This window comes from Melanostigma gelatinosum (assembly GCF_949748355.1).
Source record: "Melanostigma gelatinosum genome assembly, chromosome: 7".
Taxonomy (NCBI): domain Eukaryota; kingdom Metazoa; phylum Chordata; class Actinopteri; order Perciformes; family Zoarcidae; genus Melanostigma; species Melanostigma gelatinosum.
The window spans coordinates 13674396-13693571 of record NC_136640.1 but is presented as its reverse complement, the minus strand read 5'-3'; the positions used below and the strand labels follow the sequence as shown (position 1 = coordinate 13693571).

The following is a 19176-nucleotide window of genomic DNA, read 5'->3' as shown; positions in this document are numbered from 1 at the left end:
CGGAGGATTACTGGTTCCAGCAAGGACCGAAGAAATATCACAATTAATAGAAATATTTTCATCACTTGATACTGGATTATCAGTCTAATAAAATATCAGTGTATATTTCAACAGATGTGCAAAAATTAACTCTTTGGATTAAAGTTTTCTCAACCTTTAAAGTTCAATATATGCGTTTTATTCTAGGTTAATATGTATAAATTATGTTTATTGTTCGACTGTAAATATCCTATCCCGGATACGTCTTTATCCTGAAACTCTAACTGACTAATTTAAATATTGACCAATATATTGTTATTGGAATTCAATCCATCTCAAACATCGATATTGACCTAATAAATTCAGCATAGGACCGCTGCAAATACATGTTAACACACTTCACTGATTAGAAGGAGAAGAAAAGAGCAGAGCTCTGGCTGCAACAGTTAACAACACACAACACTGAAAAGGTCATCGTTAGTTTCGCATGTTGTGTTTATCCATAAAGGTTATTGAATGATACACTATCAGCCTTTGTATCAACAGAGATTATTGTCATTGTGTGAGATAAACTTTGGTTTTGTATGGGGGGGGGGGAATAATGAGTCAGCTGACCCAGTAATAGAACAGGATAACTCGCATGAACAACAAAGATTACTGGGCTATGATCAGTTAAAGTGTTCACTATGATGCAGCTTGAAAGCATGAAAAAAAAAAGAAGCGAGAAACATGGGAGCAGACAGATGGACAAAGTGGAGCCGTGAAATAGGCAAGGTAAATAAGAGATTAAAAGAAACAAGAGACAGAAGGAAGAAAGACAACTTTCCGGAGGCATTTCACCAACATCTCTGTGAACACACAGCAGGGTTAACTGTCAGTGTGATGAAGAGAGCCCTGTCAGTCAGGCCAATCACATCTGATTGGTGCTCATGGGTGGCAGACTGGTGACAGGCAGCCAAGAGACGCAGGCGACGCTCATCAGCATGCCAGCTAAAAGAGCAGTTTGCATGTTTGTGTGCGTTTATGTGTGTGCGTTGCACAGATAAGAGGAACTGACAGCTTACAGCTGGGGGTAAGGGCTGTGTCTGTGTGTGTGTGTGTGTGTGTGTGTGTGTGTGTCTCATGTCTGACGCAGTTAGATATCTTAACTATGCTAATGAGAGATCAGCACAGAACGATTGGGGAATTTCATGCTGATTTTGTGCTGTCAAGGTGACACACCATGCAGGGCTAAGCTCCGAGAGACACACACACACACACACACACACACACACACACACACACACACACACACACACACACACACACATCTTGTCTCACACGTGCACTACTTCATAGGCTCATGCAAACACACACAAGTACAAACAAACACTAAGGAACTTAACCGTATGCCCTGAGTTTGGACTCCAATCTGCAGCGGCGCCCTTGAAAATCAACTTTCTCTCTCCCTCTTATCAAACCTCCGTCCTTCGCATCGCCCGCCCCCCCCCCCCCTCCAAAATCAACTGTACAGCCTGTTAAAAGAAGTTTGACATGTGGGCCACTGGTGCTGAGCGCTCTCACCAGACACCTTTAATCTAAAGCAGAGCACACTGGGCTGACTAACCAGGCCTTCAGCTGATAGAAGACAGAACAAAAACATACTGTTTCCTCTTTCAAGACTGCAGCATTAGTCAGGCTGGTCTGTGTCTGTGCGTGTGCGTGTGCGTGTGCGGGGGTGTGTGTGTGTGTGTGTGTGTGTGTGCATCAGGCATTACATCATTGTCTCGCTGCAAGATAAGAATAGTCCCGTCAGAGCTGGCGCTGACTTATTGGGAGCAGTACAATCCAAAGATATTACTGTAGGTCTATCCATGTGGGAATACGATGACCTCCTTACGCTATACATGAACTCGACTCCTCTCTCATTCCTACACACGCGGCCCCTCCAGGGCCCCCGTACAGCTGGAGATCTCCAACCGGTAGCTCCGTGGCTGCGTGTGTGTGTTCTCTAACACTCTGCGCCGCGTGTCCCTCCACGGCCTCGGTGGGCTGAACGCGACTGCTCATGTGCGCACTTCGCAGCAGCTAATCGTGGGGCGCGCTTGTCATCCGTATCAGGACGCACCTTCTGTTGAGACCCTCCAAAAGGCTTCACCGGTGGGGATGAGAGCTCGTGGGGACATATTAAGGTGTCGCACACGCCTGGATGCACAGTGAAGAAGCACCAGACGGACGGTGCCATGCTTTTTCTCTTCCCCTGTGGATGCTGTCTACATGGATGAGGGGGGGGGGGGTCTCCTGATCACTTTTTCTTGGACTGTGGAGGTGTTCAGACAAAACACACACACACAGAACTACACAAGGACGCACAGATATAAGACGTAGTCTTACCTGGGACATCGATTATTTTCTTGTACACGTTCAAGAAGGCGGCCTCTGCTTCTTTACTTCTCTTACTCAAGGCATCGATCTGCGCGGGGAGAGCGGAGAAAAAGAACGGTTAATTGTCAGTCACACCTCCTCACAACTGGACTGTCACATCAACACACTCCAAAGGCAGGCCCATCCATTTCACAGGAAGAGTCGTCCACATAGCGGTCTTTCCTCACTATGCATCGGTATGCTGCATGCGATTGCGGTTGTGTTGACGGTGGCTGCGTTTGCGTTTCCTTCCCGTGAAGTCAGTTCAGCTGTTCGGCCGATGACGGATGCATTTCGTTTGCCGCGTGCGCGGCGTCCAAGTCAGTCTGTCCTAGTGTGTATGTGCGTGCCTAAGTATGTCCGTCCGTCGGTGTGTGTTTGTTTCCCCTCAAGCACGCTGACATCATTAAACAGCTGGCTCAGTCTTTCCAGCCACAGCAGGGGCAGATTATTCAGTCAGCTCTTAGCAGCAATACAGTGTGGATCCATTACTGCTGCAGCCATTAACACAAGAAGGTACGGCATGCGTTCCATCACCGATATTATTGAAATCGGGGGGGGGGGGGACAGGCAGCAAGCGCTACTACGGTCTCTGTGTCACACTTCAATACGAGAAGCAGACAGAGTAGGCGAAATGCATCTGGAATCAAGTCTAAATCGAGGGAAACAGATGCCAAATAAAGACATTCAGAGGGTGCTACTGTACTGGGCAGCGCTACAGCGGACTACTCTGGCTCACGCACTCAGACTAAACAGCCTTGTGTTTCTCTTCCAACTCCTCCAGCACATTCACTGAGAGAAAAGGAATAAAGACAAAAGCCTATATAAGTCCAAATATAAAGTCTTCACATTCCCAGCCAAGTCAGTAGTGTAGTTGATGGGTGGTTTCGGGGTTCTTGCCACTGTAAACAGAGCGGCCTACATGTAATACTGCCTGGGCTCCTATGGGAACCTAATAAATCTCTTCACATGGCTTTGATTCATCTCTAGTTTTTTAGCCGCAAAACATCTGGCCCCGAGTAGGCTGGTGCCAGCAGCCCTCCCTCTTTCCCCCCCTATATTTCTCCATGTCTTTCTCCGTCTCTCTCTTGAATTCTCCCTCTTGTCACTTCCATGTTCTCTGACTCATTTCTTTCTTTCCCTCAATCTTTTTCAGTGTCAGTCTTCCTCACATGTTTCTCTATCACACACTAATGTCTATCTGGCATGTGCAGGACTCCTGTCTGTCTGTCTGTCTCTCTCCCTCCCTCACACACACACACACACACACACACACACACAACCCCACTACTATATATCATTCTCACATCATGCTGCATCATGTACTTTGCCCTCTTCATGTGCTGTGTGACATTGAGCGATCAGGATCCTCAAAATGCAAGGCCGCTAATGGGAGATTACTGATGCCGAGCACTAATACCTCTCACACACCAACACCAGACCTGTTCATCAGAGTCGGAATGTGCGTGCAAGTGTGCGCGGGTGTATATAAGAGTTTGCAATCAGCGCAACAATATCACGATAAAGAAGAAACACACACGCTCACAAACCAACGCAAAAATAAAAATGATCTGCCGATGGCAGTGAAGGAAGCTGGCTGCGTGACTGTACAATGACTGGGCCAAGGTCAGTGGTACAGCAGCTTGATATAGCCCAACATGGGAGGCAGGAAATAGACGTTTAATGTAGGACACACCCTACAGTTAGAGGCAGGTTAACTGCAGGACCAGAGCCATTAGAAGACCACCCAGGATTTGCAAATACAACCCTGCTGCACCAAACTGCAGCTCTTTCAACGAATCCCAATGACATCTGCTAGTACATGCTTCCCTGCCCCCATCACACACACACACACACACACACACACACACACACACACCAAGCAAAACAAATTAAGTGACACAAATGATACCTCACCAGAATCAGTAGGTTACCGATGAGAAGTGCTTGCAATTGCAAAAGGTATCCCTGACGCATCCACACACACCAAACACATACGTACATACGTCAGCACCTTGTGCCACCACCATCACTCAGCACTGCCTCGCTCCCCTATCTAACCCACAGTGTGTGAAGGGCATCAGGCTGACCTGTGTGTGTGCGTGCATGTGTGTGTGTGTTTGTGTGTGTGGGCTCCAGTGGAGTCTGATAAGGGGAAGCTATGGGAAGCAGAGACTGAAGCCTTGGATAATGGAAAAGCTTATCTGATCGATGGACCAACAAGGAACACTGAGCATGCAACATGCACACACAAACACACGTACACACACACACACACGTAACCCGTTTAGCAAACTGAGGCTTTGTGGAAACAGTACTGTTATTGGTAATAATTATGACCTGAGGGCATCTACCTTTCAATGACAAAGATTAAACAGAGTATCAAGACCTCCAAGTTCCAGGGATAAAACTTTTTATTGTTCTGTCCGGGTTCTACATTCACTTAGTAAAGATTCGAGCTGCGAGGGTAAAATGCTTAAGGATGAGTTACTGTGGGACCTCGACAGGAAGACCCTCTGGTTTCTGGTGCTGTCTTGTCCTTGATCAAAGCACTGAGGGGAAAGCAAACAAAGCCAGGCTAAAATTACATTCTCAGGGCTGCTCATGTTGTGGCATGCAAGCGGGCAAAATTGTTGACTGATTGATGGGCTGCTCTAAGACTGGCGCGGGCGTACAGTATTATCTCAATAATCATAAGATAATGTCTTTCTCAGTTCCACGACCACCCACGATGTGCCTCAGCGTGTTCTGGTGTGCACGCTGCTGAGGTGTGTCAACACGAGGATGGTGGAAACAGCTGACAAAGCCACAATTATATTGCTGCCGTTTCTATTCTCTAAATAGACTGCGGATCATCAGCAGAACATGGTGGGACCACTATAAATTACAGCATTTTTACATAACCACTGGCTGTGGTCGCCGCTCTAACACAAGAATATGGAAACTAACCCAGTGTTAAACTGTAATATTCTATGGCCAGGAGCAAAGCAGAACTGTCACTGTCTATTGATATGATTTTGTTTGTGTGCATGTGTGTGTGTGCGCTTAGGAAGAGACACTGTTGGGCTGAATGTCCACCCACTCCAACCCCAAAGAACGCCCCAGTCCAAACCAGCCGCTTCCACTCCTACCCTCTGACTTTCACATATGGGAGTGAACGGGAAATGCACGGCTGCCAGAAAGGAGGAGTCATGATGGAAATAGGCTAAAATGATGGAGGAGGAGATAGAGGGGAACGGTGGGAGTATGATATAGCACACACACACGCACAACAGTCACCTCTTATGGGTCAAGGTACGTAGAAACCTAGGGCGCAACATTCAATTGAAAGTAAATAAATGAGCCACAATGAGCAAAAACAAAAAGGGTCATGATTCACCAGATCAACAAATAACAGACAACAAATGCAGACAAACAAAGTCTGAGGAAATAGCATTCGGTGAGTTGTGACTGGCTAGAGCCGGGGTTTTGTGGTGCCTTTTTTTTTGCAGGATGCAATTTAAACACACCCTCGGGCTACAGGACTTCATGAATAGGACAGAAAATCAAGAGCAGAGCGAAGAAAAGAGGGAGAGGAAAGAGGGGAAATGAGATAGTGGCAAGGGAAAGAACAGGAGATGGCGGAGAGAGAAGAGAGGAGAGACAGAAGTGAGAGAGAAGAGATGACGACGTAAGAGGAAAGGCGAAGGTGGAAAAAGGAGAGAAGGGCACTAAGAGAGGGAGCAAACAGGCTTTATAACATGCACTGTTTGAATGCCGTGCGTCTATCGCTATGTCAATATAATTCCCCAATTACTCACCTCTCCTTGGAAGCTCTTGAGCAAAGGGGCAACCTGTTTCCGGAAATCCTGAAAGACAAAGAGAAGAGGATGTTAGTCAGATAATCAACAATCAGTCAGTTTCAATCCTACAATAACAGTCAATCACGATTTTCAGAAGATGTGAAAACCTTTTTTATTAGCAACCCACACGCAGAGTTTTACACCAGCAGACCGCGTTGTGATCAAATAAGTCACTCATTGAAACCAAGTGGCGGCCATTCTCGCCATTGACGATGAATACCGAGTGATGAACACGAGGCGAGGGAGCAGGCCGGGTTCGTTCCCCAGAGGTGCTTTGGGTTTCTTATAAGAACAGGTGCAGCACCACCTGGGCCACCCAGAGGCACCACTAGTGCGTGCGTGAGACAAGAGAATGAATGAGCCACAGAGTAAGACTGCAGTTAATGCAAATCGTCTCCAAGTTTTTTTCTTACTACAAAGCAAATGTTTTTTTATCCCGCAAGTCCCATTGCATGACTTTCCAGTACGAGTCAGCGGTTCCAGATTAGATAACCAGTCGAGTATCAGGGGAACATGCAAATCACCATGCTGTGAGCTGAGCAGACATCCTGAACTGGAGCATGCGGTAAAAAGCGTGGCAGAATAGGACATTCTGTACATGAACATTTGATTTGCACAGTTTGTGGACACACACATACTCCTAAAACTGCCTAATGAAGATGTGAAGTAGGGCACCGACAGATGTGTGCTCGGGAGACTCTGCGCATTTTAGAGAATACCGACTAAAAGCCTAACCGATGCTGCGGGGATCATGCATCCCAAACTGACCTGGGACCAGTGTCTGGGTGCCGGCCTAATCCCAGGTTGGTCCAGACAGGCCGCTTGTCTGGAGCTGAGGACAGGTCATGACCTCGCTGACCCCGCCCCATTGTTACCTCATCAGGGGTCGCTGTTTGTCTGGGCCAATTCAATATTCCCCTGCTGGGGATAATGACCTCCACCCCACCACCGGCTCCGCCCCCTGCACTCCCCTCCCTTATCCGACTCACACTCTCTCTCTCACACACACACACACACACACACACACACACACACACACACAGAAAAAAAACGACCAAAAACACCCACACAAAAATGCCAGAGTGGCATCTGTTTTGTCATTTGCATTAGATTAAATCCTAATTTTCCATTTCTGAATTCAGTTTCCTTTAAGTTAGTTTTTAGTTTAGGTTCCATTGTTTTGACAGAGCAAAGTAAAATGTTTATATATTGGTGTGAATAAGCATAAAAGACCTTTGTCATTTCACTATTTTACACGTACAGTGTGATATTATCCCTGTGGCATTAAACTAATGTTAATATTTATGACCCGAAAAAAGAAACCTCTGTATAATGTAATGCAGTCTAGTCTCGCGGTCCTGCAATAATTACTACCTTTGCACAAATCATGACGTTCAACCTTTGTTGAGACAGCGTCTGCGTGACGAGCTGCCTCAATACCACCGTAATAGTTTGATGTTGCTGTATTAATCGGATTGAATTTTTAGCCAGTTATTGAAAACTCCTCACGTTATTATAGTTTAGACGTTCATCCTCTACTACATCTTGCCATTTTTTTTTAGTTGTGACACTGTCACTTTGGCAAGCTTGTGCAGAGACACACACACACACACACACTGTCAAAAGCACACACTGAACCCACTAAAACAAATATGTTCAAATAACATGCACAGGCCAGCCACTGCTTTTGCTGAACACCCGAGCTCTGAACCCCTTTTGGTCCGCCCCCCCCCCCCCCGATGCCCTCTCCACTTCCAAAGATTTATGACCATATAACATAACAATGCACACAGACACCATAGTCAATCTGTGTGTGTGTGTGTGCGTGTGCGTGTGTGTGAGAGAGAGAGAGAGAGAGAGAGAGAGAGAGAGAGAGAGAGAGAGAGAGAGAGAGAGTGTAGTGTGTGTAGTGGAGGGGGCCAGGCAGCAGGAGATGGATGGATGGCTGGTGTGTGAGCTGCCGGCAGACAGCAGACAGGCCAGCCCGAGGAATCCTCCAGGGAGTATGGAACTCCCATTCGCTGTCTGTCTGCCCTGCAGCTAAACACAAACGTGTGTGTGTGTGTGTGTATAAGTACACACACACACACACACACACACACACACAAAGTTGTTTTACTACCACTGCCTCTGGCTAGCAATCTTTGGGACATTTTACAACCATTCCCAACCTTGCCTTTATAACAAGAGTGGTAGAGGAGGACTTGACTAACTAAAAGGAAATTAAGAACTGGATGAATAATTCAGGCAATGTAGGAAGCACAGTGAGCTGCAGTCTCCAAAAAAAAATTCCAACAGTGTGTCGGTACTAATGAATTATGGAAACTTTGTTTTCACGCTGCATTTCTTTGCACTACTTTCAAAAATGCTACAAAAGCCTGCGCGCGCGCGTGTGTGTGTGTGTGTGTGTGTGTGTGTGTGTGTGTGTGTGTGTGTGTGTGTGTGTGTGTGTGTGTGTGTGTGTGTGTGTGTGTGTGTGTGTGTGTGTGTGTGTGTGTGTGTGTGTGTGTGTGTGTGTGTGTGTGTGTGTGTGTGTGTGTGTGTGTGTGTGTGTGTGTGTGTGTGTGTGTGTGTGTGTGTGTGTGTGTGTGTGTGTGTGTGTGTGTGTGTGTGTGTGTGTGTGTGTGTGTGTGTGTGTGTGTGTGTGTGTGTGTGTGTGTGTGTGTGTGTGTGTGTGTGTGTGTGATTATGCAGACCATGAGTGCAGTTCACACCGAGTACAGCTCAGCAGACTAGACACAGTCAACGCGGGCCGGTCTCCTGGTTGTTGAATAATGGATCAGAGACGGACTCCCGCTCAGCCTAATGCAGTCTGATCTGATGTGACTGTGATCTCCGCTGACTGGTGCAGACCACAGAGCGCTGACAGCCCACTCTATAGGCCGCTCTACCACACAGCAAACCCGAGAGGCAGACAACACAGCTCCGCCAATGCACAGGAGACAATCATGGGCACCTTTTTTTTTGTTTTTAATCAAAGCGCAGGCCTTCGTGTGTTATGAACTAGCCTACTTGGTAGGGCAGCCTTGACACTCGCACACCTCGTCGGGCGTTTTAGTGTCGATTCCTATTGAGCTGTTACAGCCCTGTAATGAATCCTGTCGCTCGTCTGGCCTGGCTCGGATTCCTCCTCCACATACCAGAGAGATGCCAGGGGCCACACAGACGCCAGAGGAGCCTTCCTAAATCACAGCCTTGTTACGCTGATGACTGTGTGGGTCCTGTTTTGTGATCTAGGCTATCGGCCTCTGTGTGTGCCTCTGCTTCCCTGGATGTTTTCTTTGTGTGTGCGTGTCTGTCTGTCCTGCCTCCTGTGTGCTTGCTAGCTTAGTGGTTATGCTTGAAAATGAGATTAGAGATGAACGTGTAGGGTAAAGGGAAATTAGCATACGCAGGTAGCACTTCCTCTACACTGGGTGAGCTACAGTCCTCCTCCTGCGGTAACTATAACAGGCCGACCGTCAACTCCACCGAGAGTTGACAATTTTCTATCCACAGTCTACTCCATTCATGCATAATTCATACCACCATCAATAATTCACCATGGTGACATTACCAATAATAACACAACAATACTTTGTTTTCGCTGTGTGGTTTAAAAATGTGTTGCCTTGGTAACAGAGATGAAACAAATATTCCCAGGAGGAGCGATGGGAACACAGGAACAGGACAGAATTCCCTCCTGATCCCACTTAGTAGTGTTGTCACACTCTCTTTCTTTCTCTCCCTCCTGCTCTGCCTCCCTCTCTCTCTCACTCACTCACACAAACACACTCACACACACACACACACACTCTCTCTCTCTCTCTCACGGACCACACTTTCTGCACGCATAAAAAAAACTAGGTCAGATAATACAAACTCCTGAGGGGTTTTCTGTTTTGTCTCTTTAGGATTTCAGGGAAACTAATGGAGAGACTATTTTTGGGAGCCAAGCCCGCATCTACTGCGCCGTCTACTCCTCCCCTGCTTTCTCAGTAAATAATCACGGCAACATTTATGAAGAGGAGAAGAGACACGGAGAGAAACACTGAGGCAAACCATGATTGTCAAAGCGAGGATAGATGTATGCGTGGCTGTGTGTGTTGGTGCGTGTCTGTGAATATCTGATTTTCTCACCTCTGGTGTGCTCTTCTTGAACTCGCGGCTCAGGTCGATTAGTTTCTTCCTGGACTGTTCGCTCTCGTCCTGTCTGTTGGCAAGCTGTGTGGCTGTGGCATCTAGTTCTTTCTGCAAACACAAAAACACACACATTTTTCTTTAGTCGCCTAAGAAGAGAGCGACAGTTTGTCATACTTCTTATTATCAGCATCATCATTGTTATAATTCGGAATACAAAGACAGGAGCTGTTTTCTGACGACACAGCAGAGTCCTTGACTCATCTGGCGTGCTGTGGGCTACCTGGCCTGCCTCAGCAGAGAGCAGAACCACAACGGCAATATCCCGCCAAAGAAAACCCGTCTACACCGATGATTCGATCCTCTTAACAGGGCAAGCAGGATTTTTTTTTTTTTCATTCAGCCTGTCAGTCAATCAGCTGCCGCTGTGTCGGGTATGACAGCTACTGTAGCAATAGACCACTACTACTCTGTACACTGTGCAAAACAATCATCGACTGTCTGCACCCCCCCCCCCCCTAAATAACAACAGCACAATTATCAGCAACAGCAGTGTTGTCAAGACTGAGGCAGGGTCCGCCTTGATCCGAATCCATTTTGCATTGTTATTAATAGCCATTTATGGGATTTGTTCCAGATGATGGGCCAAGTGCTGACATTAACAAGCCTTTCAGGCCTTGTAAAGATTGTATCTCCCTCTGCTGAGTGTGTGAGAGTTGCTGGATTATGTTTCTGTTGGATTCTTGCCTTCCTGTCACGCTCACTCCTTCTCTCCCCCACCGTTATTTTTCCGTACTCTCTACAGATCATGTACTCGCTCATTCAACCAGCAGTACCTTCTCCTCCGTTTAAATCTCTCTTCTCCCTTTAGTCCGCCTCCCCCTTTTTTCCGCCTGCCCCCTCCCATTCACCCCCTGTGAGGCCGCCCACCCCTGAGAGTGATTAAACGCTGCTGAAGGGCCGTTATGCTAACTAACACACTAATCATTTAATACACACATTACCACAGGGGCCCTTGTGGCTCAGTCTGCTGACAAGGTCCCAAAACACACTCACGCACACATGCCCCCCCCCCCCCCCCCAAACACACACACACAAGAAAACACAACCCTCTAAAGAAATAGTGTGATCAAGTACTAATTAGAAGATTCTCCCCCCCCCATCAGCATTAAGATTAATTCCCTGACCAGCCTTGATCTCGTTTTATCCACAAACCATAGAGAAATAGAACAAATGCTGGTCGCCGGTCCCCTGCAATGGATTTTACACAGTAGCACAGGACGTTTGGAGGAAATAAAAAGGCTGACTTGCTTCCATGCCATCTTGCTCTAGCTGCCCATGGAGCAGTTGATGTAGCAGCCTGTCTGCCCGTGGCCATGGAGCAGCTGCACTATCTGTTAGTGAATCCGAGCGTGCGCAGAAGCTTGTGCAACGCTTGACGAGAGGAGGAACCTTATAAATTTTAATCATGTTAAATTAATTGTCAAAAAAGGAATGCTCTAGTTCATGAATAGAGGTGTAATTATTATATTGGTAAAGATTAGCTACAGGAACAAGACTATGAGGCCCAATTGGTTCAAGATACTAACACCAAACTGTGCAGACATTAATCACAATTTGATGTATTAGGCCTCAAGGCTAATCATCTTAAATCATTTAATAACTCACTGGAACACGGCCTGATCAGATTTTCAGAAGGCATGAGCGGCAACCGGGATAAGTTTAGGTTTGCAAGTTTGGTTTGCATTACATTATCTGTACCACTGTTCACGTTCTAGTTGTTTTAATGAGGGAACGAAATGTACAGCTCATGTTGCTTATCGAGTAGAAATATAATCTTTATTTAATTGACCAGATTGCTCTTTGATATGCAAATTCCAGCTACATTTCTTTTTAATAAGTTCTCCAAACATCAAGACAGAAATTAAACATCAATTCAAATGAATTGATTAGTGTGCTCCGTTTCACAGTCAAAGATAACTAGTCACAGTCCTCCACTAGGGTTACACTTCGGGAGGTCACGTGCCAATCCTTGACGCCCTTGATTATGTCCAATCCCTTTCCAAAACCCTGCACATATCCCAATGCGTTACCAAATCCCCATTCCCCAAAAAAAATAAAAAATCCGCACTGCTAAGCGAAATAAACACATCACACATGAAAGAGGATTGATTCAATGCCAAGTGGGCAAGTAATTATGGGCATGGTCTCAGTTAAAAAAAATAAAATAAAAAAAGACCCCTCAGACCCAGTCAGGTGTTGACTATGCAGCAAACGCTCACATCAGCAGACTCGGGCAGACTTTACACTCGTCTTGCTGATCGAGCGTAACATCCCAACGCTGTCCGTCCCTTGTTCACACACATCACATCTTACTGACCATTAGGGGACCGATTCTATTCACATTTTAAGCAACATATAAGCATGAGAGGTTGTCATCTTTAAGTACCTTCGGTGAAATACTGAACAAATATGCTTTGGGTTTATGCTTTGCTGAATGCTGTTTTTGCAGAACGCTGGTTCTTAGCCAAATACAACTGGACTGACCTGTGGTCAGTTTATACGTTACAAAGATCCAGACTCAAGCTAGAAACACACAGCCGACATCCTTTTTCTCACGATACCTTTGTTCTTTGTTTCAACTAACTATGAAATGGCACGTTTGAGTTTGTTTTGTATAAAAACTGACTTGAACTTACAAAGTGTTGATACAGGGGTTTTCCTGTGCAATTTGTTTTTCAATACTGACTCAGTTTCCTCTAAAACTGGTTCTAGAACATTTACATAGGACAACAGACGCAACAGAAGGTGATATTCTCCGGCTGATACAATGTATGGGAGTTCAGTCGCATGCATAAACCTGGTTGATATTTACTGATATAATGTCAATATGGAGAACCTGCTTGAATACTTTGCAGTGAAGACCGTCGGTGCCCAATCGGTCCAGACACCGGATCCTTAGTAGAACCCACATCGCGGTTTATATTACGCCCGGGACTAAAGATAGCAGATAGCTAGATTAATAGATCTCTAAATAAAAAGACGACCAGAAAGGTAACATCTGTGACTGTCCATCTAAAGCCATGACAGTGAACACAAACTGCGACATTGTGAGTATGTATAAAAAGCAGCATCAACCTCAAAATTCAGCTACTCTGTTAGCTCCATCAAGCTCCAAAATGTTTGAGGGGAATACTGTTAACTTTAGCTGCTCTACAGCGGCTCTGCCATCCGGCATACCACTGGGATATTCTTTCCATCATGTTTGACATCAATGATCGACATCATGCTCGTTTGATAAACCTTACAAATTAACATGTTTGACAAGAAGCCCAGAAATGAAAAAAGGGAGTTACGGGGGTCTATATATATTTCACAACGCATGACTAATGTAAAGGAGAAGACATCATTAATGGTTAAAGTGCAAATACCAGCACTTGTGTTGATGCTCCAGTGTAACGTCTGCAGAGCACCAAACAGCATGCATGAAGAACTGTCCTCTGTGCTCAGGCCTTCAGGCTCGCCCTCCAAGGTCAACACTCTCCGGCTCTCCTTGGCCTGACTTTGAAGGGTTTTACTTTTTCAGATCTAAAAAACTGTTTAATTTACTGGTGAATTAATTTGTTTAACCATCTCAAGCACTATTTTTTTTAAATCTGACCATGGTTGGTTAGGACCGCACTGTCTAGTTTAGCAGAGGATGGAATATGGAGTGTGTGCATGGGAGCGTTAAGTGGGCTGTAATGTCTGTGTGATGGCTGTAACAGCCCTGCTTGGCTTGGCTGGACTGGCCCCACAGCAGCAGTCCCTGTCCTGGTTCATTTGGTCATCTGGTCAGCTGTAAAGACGATTGGAACAGATTGCCAACACTCCCTAGAGAGACTTCAACACCGACTTGGCCAAGAAGCCTCCCGCACACTGCTCCACACAAGCGTGTGCTCTCAGATGAATGCACACACGGGCCGCTGCAGTAACTTGGGGAGCCCAGTCTTTCCACATTCTTTTGAACTCCGTTTCAAAATAGGAAGTCTGCTCATATGTACGCCCAGTAAAAATTTGGCACGGTGAGCTATGTTCGCAGCTACGAAGGGGAGGTCGGGCCAAATGGAAAAGACTATCTCTGCGTCCTACAACTGTGGAAATAATACTAATCACTGATAATAGTCATGGGCAAACAAACCCCACTACCACTGGCCATCAGACCCACGGTGTATTTACGCATGTTAATCTCTCCTAATGAAATCCCTTCCACTCGTCTGCAGGCGGAGAGAGGCCTTCTATCTCGCTAATTCGCTCTAATTACTCTAATGAGCCACAGGTGATGATACAGTGAGACTGATTAATTAAATGGAAGGCACCAATCAGGCATGTCTGATTATGCCAATCATATCGACTACCGGCTAAATGAGATAACCGGAGACAGACGCGCTGTAATTGAGGTATCAAAACTTCACGGGATTCCTTACGCCCTCACGCTCCGACGATGTCGAGACAGATATGCTGCTGGAATGACAACAAAGTTATTGTTATGTACACAGTATGAAGTCAATCCGCAGCTGCCGTCACGGTGACCAGGAGTGCACACAAGAGGAGGGAGAGAACACCACACATGGATTTGCTTCAGATCTCGCTCTCTGTGGAATAATTGGGGCTGTAACTGCTAGAAACACTTTAGTTTACACCTAGTTTTTCAGCCACACATGCCAAGCAGTCTGCCACTACTCCTTTAGTCCAAACAATGTAGGTTAACTGCTCCACATTCGGCGCATGTTTTACACATTAAATCTAATGGAGTACCACAGAGAGAGACGGGCAAAAACACATTCACTTCTTCTCAGGAACACTAACACCGTATTTCTCACAGAAACGGGATAATGTTTCACAATAAAACTTTTCTGCGTGCATTACAAAGTGAGAAACCAATTTTTTTTTAATGACAACATGACACAGATGTTTCAGAGATGGAAGTTTTCTGTCCCGCCAGTGCAGCCGCTAATCTTTCCTTTCATCTCCGACATGTCTGAGGCTGTTGTGTGGTTGAGATAGTCAACAGTAAAAGGCGTCTGGAGAGATGTCTTATCTGAAATCTACGTGGCCTACCTCTGAAATCCACCCCCCCCCCCTCTTCTTCTTCTTCTCCCCTCGCAGCGTGCCACCTCCTATGTGGCTGACTGTTCTGAATGCCGAACCCACTGTGTGGGGGTGGAGTCGTGGGGTCGGGCGGCTCAGTCAGGAGCGACAGCCACGCTTTGCTACAACTACACGGTACATGATCACAGATCACAGGCACGCCCCCTCAAAACACAGCGCAGCAGCAGCGCAGATAAGAGACTAGAATCCCGGCTGCTTGTCTGCCTCCCTACCTTTGACATCGCGATTGCAGGGTACAGAATGTTAAATGTGCCAGCAGATGCTTTTTTTCACACAAACCACACAGGTTTTGGAGACGCAAGTCATATCCTCCTGAATCAGTTTTTTTTTTTTTGCTTTTTCCTCTCGCCCACTGGAGGCAAAGCCACACAGTTTCGTTAACCGCAAGCTAAGACAATAGTTTCACTGAGACAACTGAGGTCTAAACACTTTTATGTGTGTGCGTGCGCAACTGTGTGTGGATCTATGTTTGTGTGCCGGGCAGGTTGGGGGCGGGGGTCAGCCCACCACTCTCCACAGTCCAACAAGACGCTCGTGGTCCCTGAGCGTTTTGTTCCTTTTTTTGAACACAGATCCATATCTACCAACAGCACAGGAGCTGTCAAGACTCACCTCACCGACGCAAGCCTGGATCAAAAACAGGCTTTTTACACCACAGCCTCGTTTGTATTGATCTGTGTTTCTCTGCCGAGAGACCGGTTTGTTGTTTTATCTCCCCAACATCCAAGCCTCAACTCTCCTGAAGCCCACTGAGAGCGAGTCATTATTTTTGCCCGACCTATTGTCTGACAAGGGGTTTCAAAGTCCAGGCCTGAGCCTAAATACAAATATAATGAGACTAAGATGGTTTCTGGCGAGGAGGAAGTGCAGTTCACTTGGTCTCATTTTGCAGAGTTCGACTTTAGCTGGAGGCCTGTGTCACGCAGGGTGAGTGGTTTAGATGGTGCGTTGGGAGGAGAGGGGTATGGCGATGTGCTGGTGTAATGCAGTGGTGAAAGGGCAAGATTTTTCATCCCTGCGTTTACAGGGTGGAACGGCTAGGATATTGAGATCTGAGATAGGATCAGAGGGTAGTGAGCTGTTTCAGCTCCGATAAAGGCCACGCATTACAAACAAAGCACAGATAGAGAGAGAGAGAGAACGAGAGAGAAAGATAGAACCAGGGAAAGAAGGAGAGAGAGTATCACACCTCTCATCCCTGAATTAATGCCTCCATTCTGCTAGGAAGCCATTCTGTGCCAGTGAGAGGAGATTGGGGAGGGGATGAGTGCACAGATACGAGACTAAAAAAATGGAAACTGCGATCATGGAGAGGGGCGATAGGGATTAATCAAGTCTGGAAGAAGAGTGGGGCTCTCCGGGCCATGTAGCACAGACACAAGCCTGGGTCCCAAGGACTCTGGCGAGCAATTGACATCGCCGTTACTGGCTTATATGACATCCAATGCACATGCAAGTAACCGTGGGTGGATAATGACAGGGTCCCAGGTGCAGCCTAAAGCAATGCTGTAGACATCCACACATCATCCTACACTCGTATGCCAGCTACAGTCTTTGACTCTCAATAATGGAGCCGTGTTCAAAGTTGCCCCAATTTAGTTTAGATTTGATCTGCTCTCAATTCAGATCTGATTCATTGTAATTCACTTAGATTTCCATTTAAGGACTACAAGCAGCTTCATGCTATTGGCACAGTGACAGGACGGTGAAAAAGGAGTCTGCATCACTCGCATGCATGTGCCTCTGGTACATTAAGTCCCCGCTCGGCATGATGCCCTTTTCCACATTTTAATTTAGCCTCGTCTATCTGCTGTATCCAGTAATTTTCTAGACGCCTGATGATGACACATCAGCAGGCGTTGTGCCACAGCCTATAAAAGCAGCATGTTGACTTCTACGCATTAATCAAACGCATGTATGAAAATGCCCCATTAGGTTAGATATAGCTAGGCCCTTTTAATGTGTCCAACACATGCCGTCACTATTTTTCTAGCATGGCCTCGCTGTCTGACTGAGTTTGACACCCATGGTCTATACGATCAACGTCAACAGAGCATGTCCCGGGGCTAAGTCTTACTCAGCCTTTATCGCACGACTTTTTGAGCGGAAGAGGCAGAGAAACACGGCGAGAAAAGAGAGAATGAGCATAGCTAATCCTTACAGTAATGACAGAATAATTAGCTTGCATTAGGCTATGTAATGGCTTGTAATTATATCATTTATTCTGCGTTGAGAGAATGTGATAGAAAGCCTACACAGCGAGCGAAGAGGAATCGAGCTAAGTGGGAAGTAGGATGGAGCATGTGTAAGGGCTCAGGCTCTTTCTATTGATTGATCCCAACATCAAACGAACCACTGGAGTAATGGGAGGAGTGAAGGACAGCTAAAAGCTATTTGGAGCCTCCGCTGCATAAAAGACTTGACCTGTTCCACGCAGCCTACATATCAAAACCATCAAACAGCAATCAATAGACCAGAGCGGTCAACTCGACAAACCGTCACCCTACTAAAACATCAAAAAAAAAAAAACCCGGCCCAAGCGTCAGATGATAGGCTACACTCAGCTTACCCATTACCATCAGATAAAGGAGAGATAAAACACAGAGCCTAATCCTTTCATGTGTCATGACAGCCACAGCAGCCTCCGAGGCATTCCTTCAGTCTGGCTCTCAAATAGTTTTATGGCGGAAGGCAGCCATTCAGTCAGCCAGCCAGCCAAGTCAGGGTCTGTTTGTCTTATTTCACAGTTTACACGCTGTTTTATAGGTAGTTATTATGGTCACCATGGTGATGCCATACGTTTTTATGGTCTTTTTGGTCTGAGGGCAGAGAGTGTAATAAACGAAGAAAAAAAAACACACACACGTGAAAACAAAAACTCACAAAACACGCTCCTGCTGTGGAAAGGTCTCCTGTCCCTCCCTCCCTCTTTATCAGTCTCACCAAATGCCTATCTTCCTACTCTGTGCTTCATGTGAAACACGGACAGGCTAACGTACAATTGTCCTCTCTCATTCCACATCTGGAGCTGATCAGAGGGCCTCCTGGAAGTTGAGGCCTCTGGGCCTATTAATAACCATACCGCTGAACTCCGGGTCAGACAGCAGTCAACGGATGAGCCTGTGTCTACTAAACACATATTCCCTTCCCCCCTTCCCTCAACAACTCTCACTTTTTAAAAATTAAACGGCAGGCTACAGAGTTTAATTAACACTATACATCCAGTTTAATGCTTTTAAAATTACAGACAGTCAAGCAGCAGCTCACAATTTATTCACAAAGAGTAAAGTTTGAAACGTTTGGCCTCGCATTTGGTCATCCTTTAAAAATAAAACAAATACATAAGTATGGGGATGAAACAGCTTGGGCATATTGTGAGATCATTTTCTCCCTTCTTGAGTTGTTTTTCTTTCCACGTCCAAACAAGTTCAAGTTCAAGGAGCCTAGACAGATGGTAAAGTCCTCATCTGTTAGCTCTAAAAGGTTAGACTAGTCAGACAGCCCAGGTCACACCGACCTGACCTCTGAACCCTGGCTCCAGTCTGACAGCTGCTGAGGTCAAATGTCAGGCAAAGGTTACGGTATCGTCTGAGGACATCCAATGAATTTAACAGATACAGGACCGTCACGTTTCTTTAGAGAACTGACCATGTTCTGGTAGACACAGACCAGTCCTACATTT

At 46.1% G+C, this 19176-nt stretch overlaps 1 protein-coding gene across 4 annotated transcripts in view; it reads right to left on the bottom strand.

Annotated features, from left to right (window-relative positions):
• The window catches only part of cux1a (cut-like homeobox 1a), a 52031-nt gene that overhangs the window by 24345 nt on the left and 8510 nt on the right, over nucleotides 1–19176 (bottom strand). For all 4 annotated transcript variants that reach the window (XM_079272506.1, XM_079272507.1, XM_079272509.1 and 1 more), the window contains exons 2-4: nucleotides 10344–10454; nucleotides 6183–6230; nucleotides 2353–2431 (exon numbers count right to left, since the gene is read on the bottom strand). In XM_079272506.1, coding sequence (XP_079128632.1) covers nucleotides 2353–2431; nucleotides 6183–6230; nucleotides 10344–10454 — 238 coding nt within the window. The remainder of the gene's footprint in view (nucleotides 1–2352; nucleotides 2432–6182; nucleotides 6231–10343; nucleotides 10455–19176) is intronic.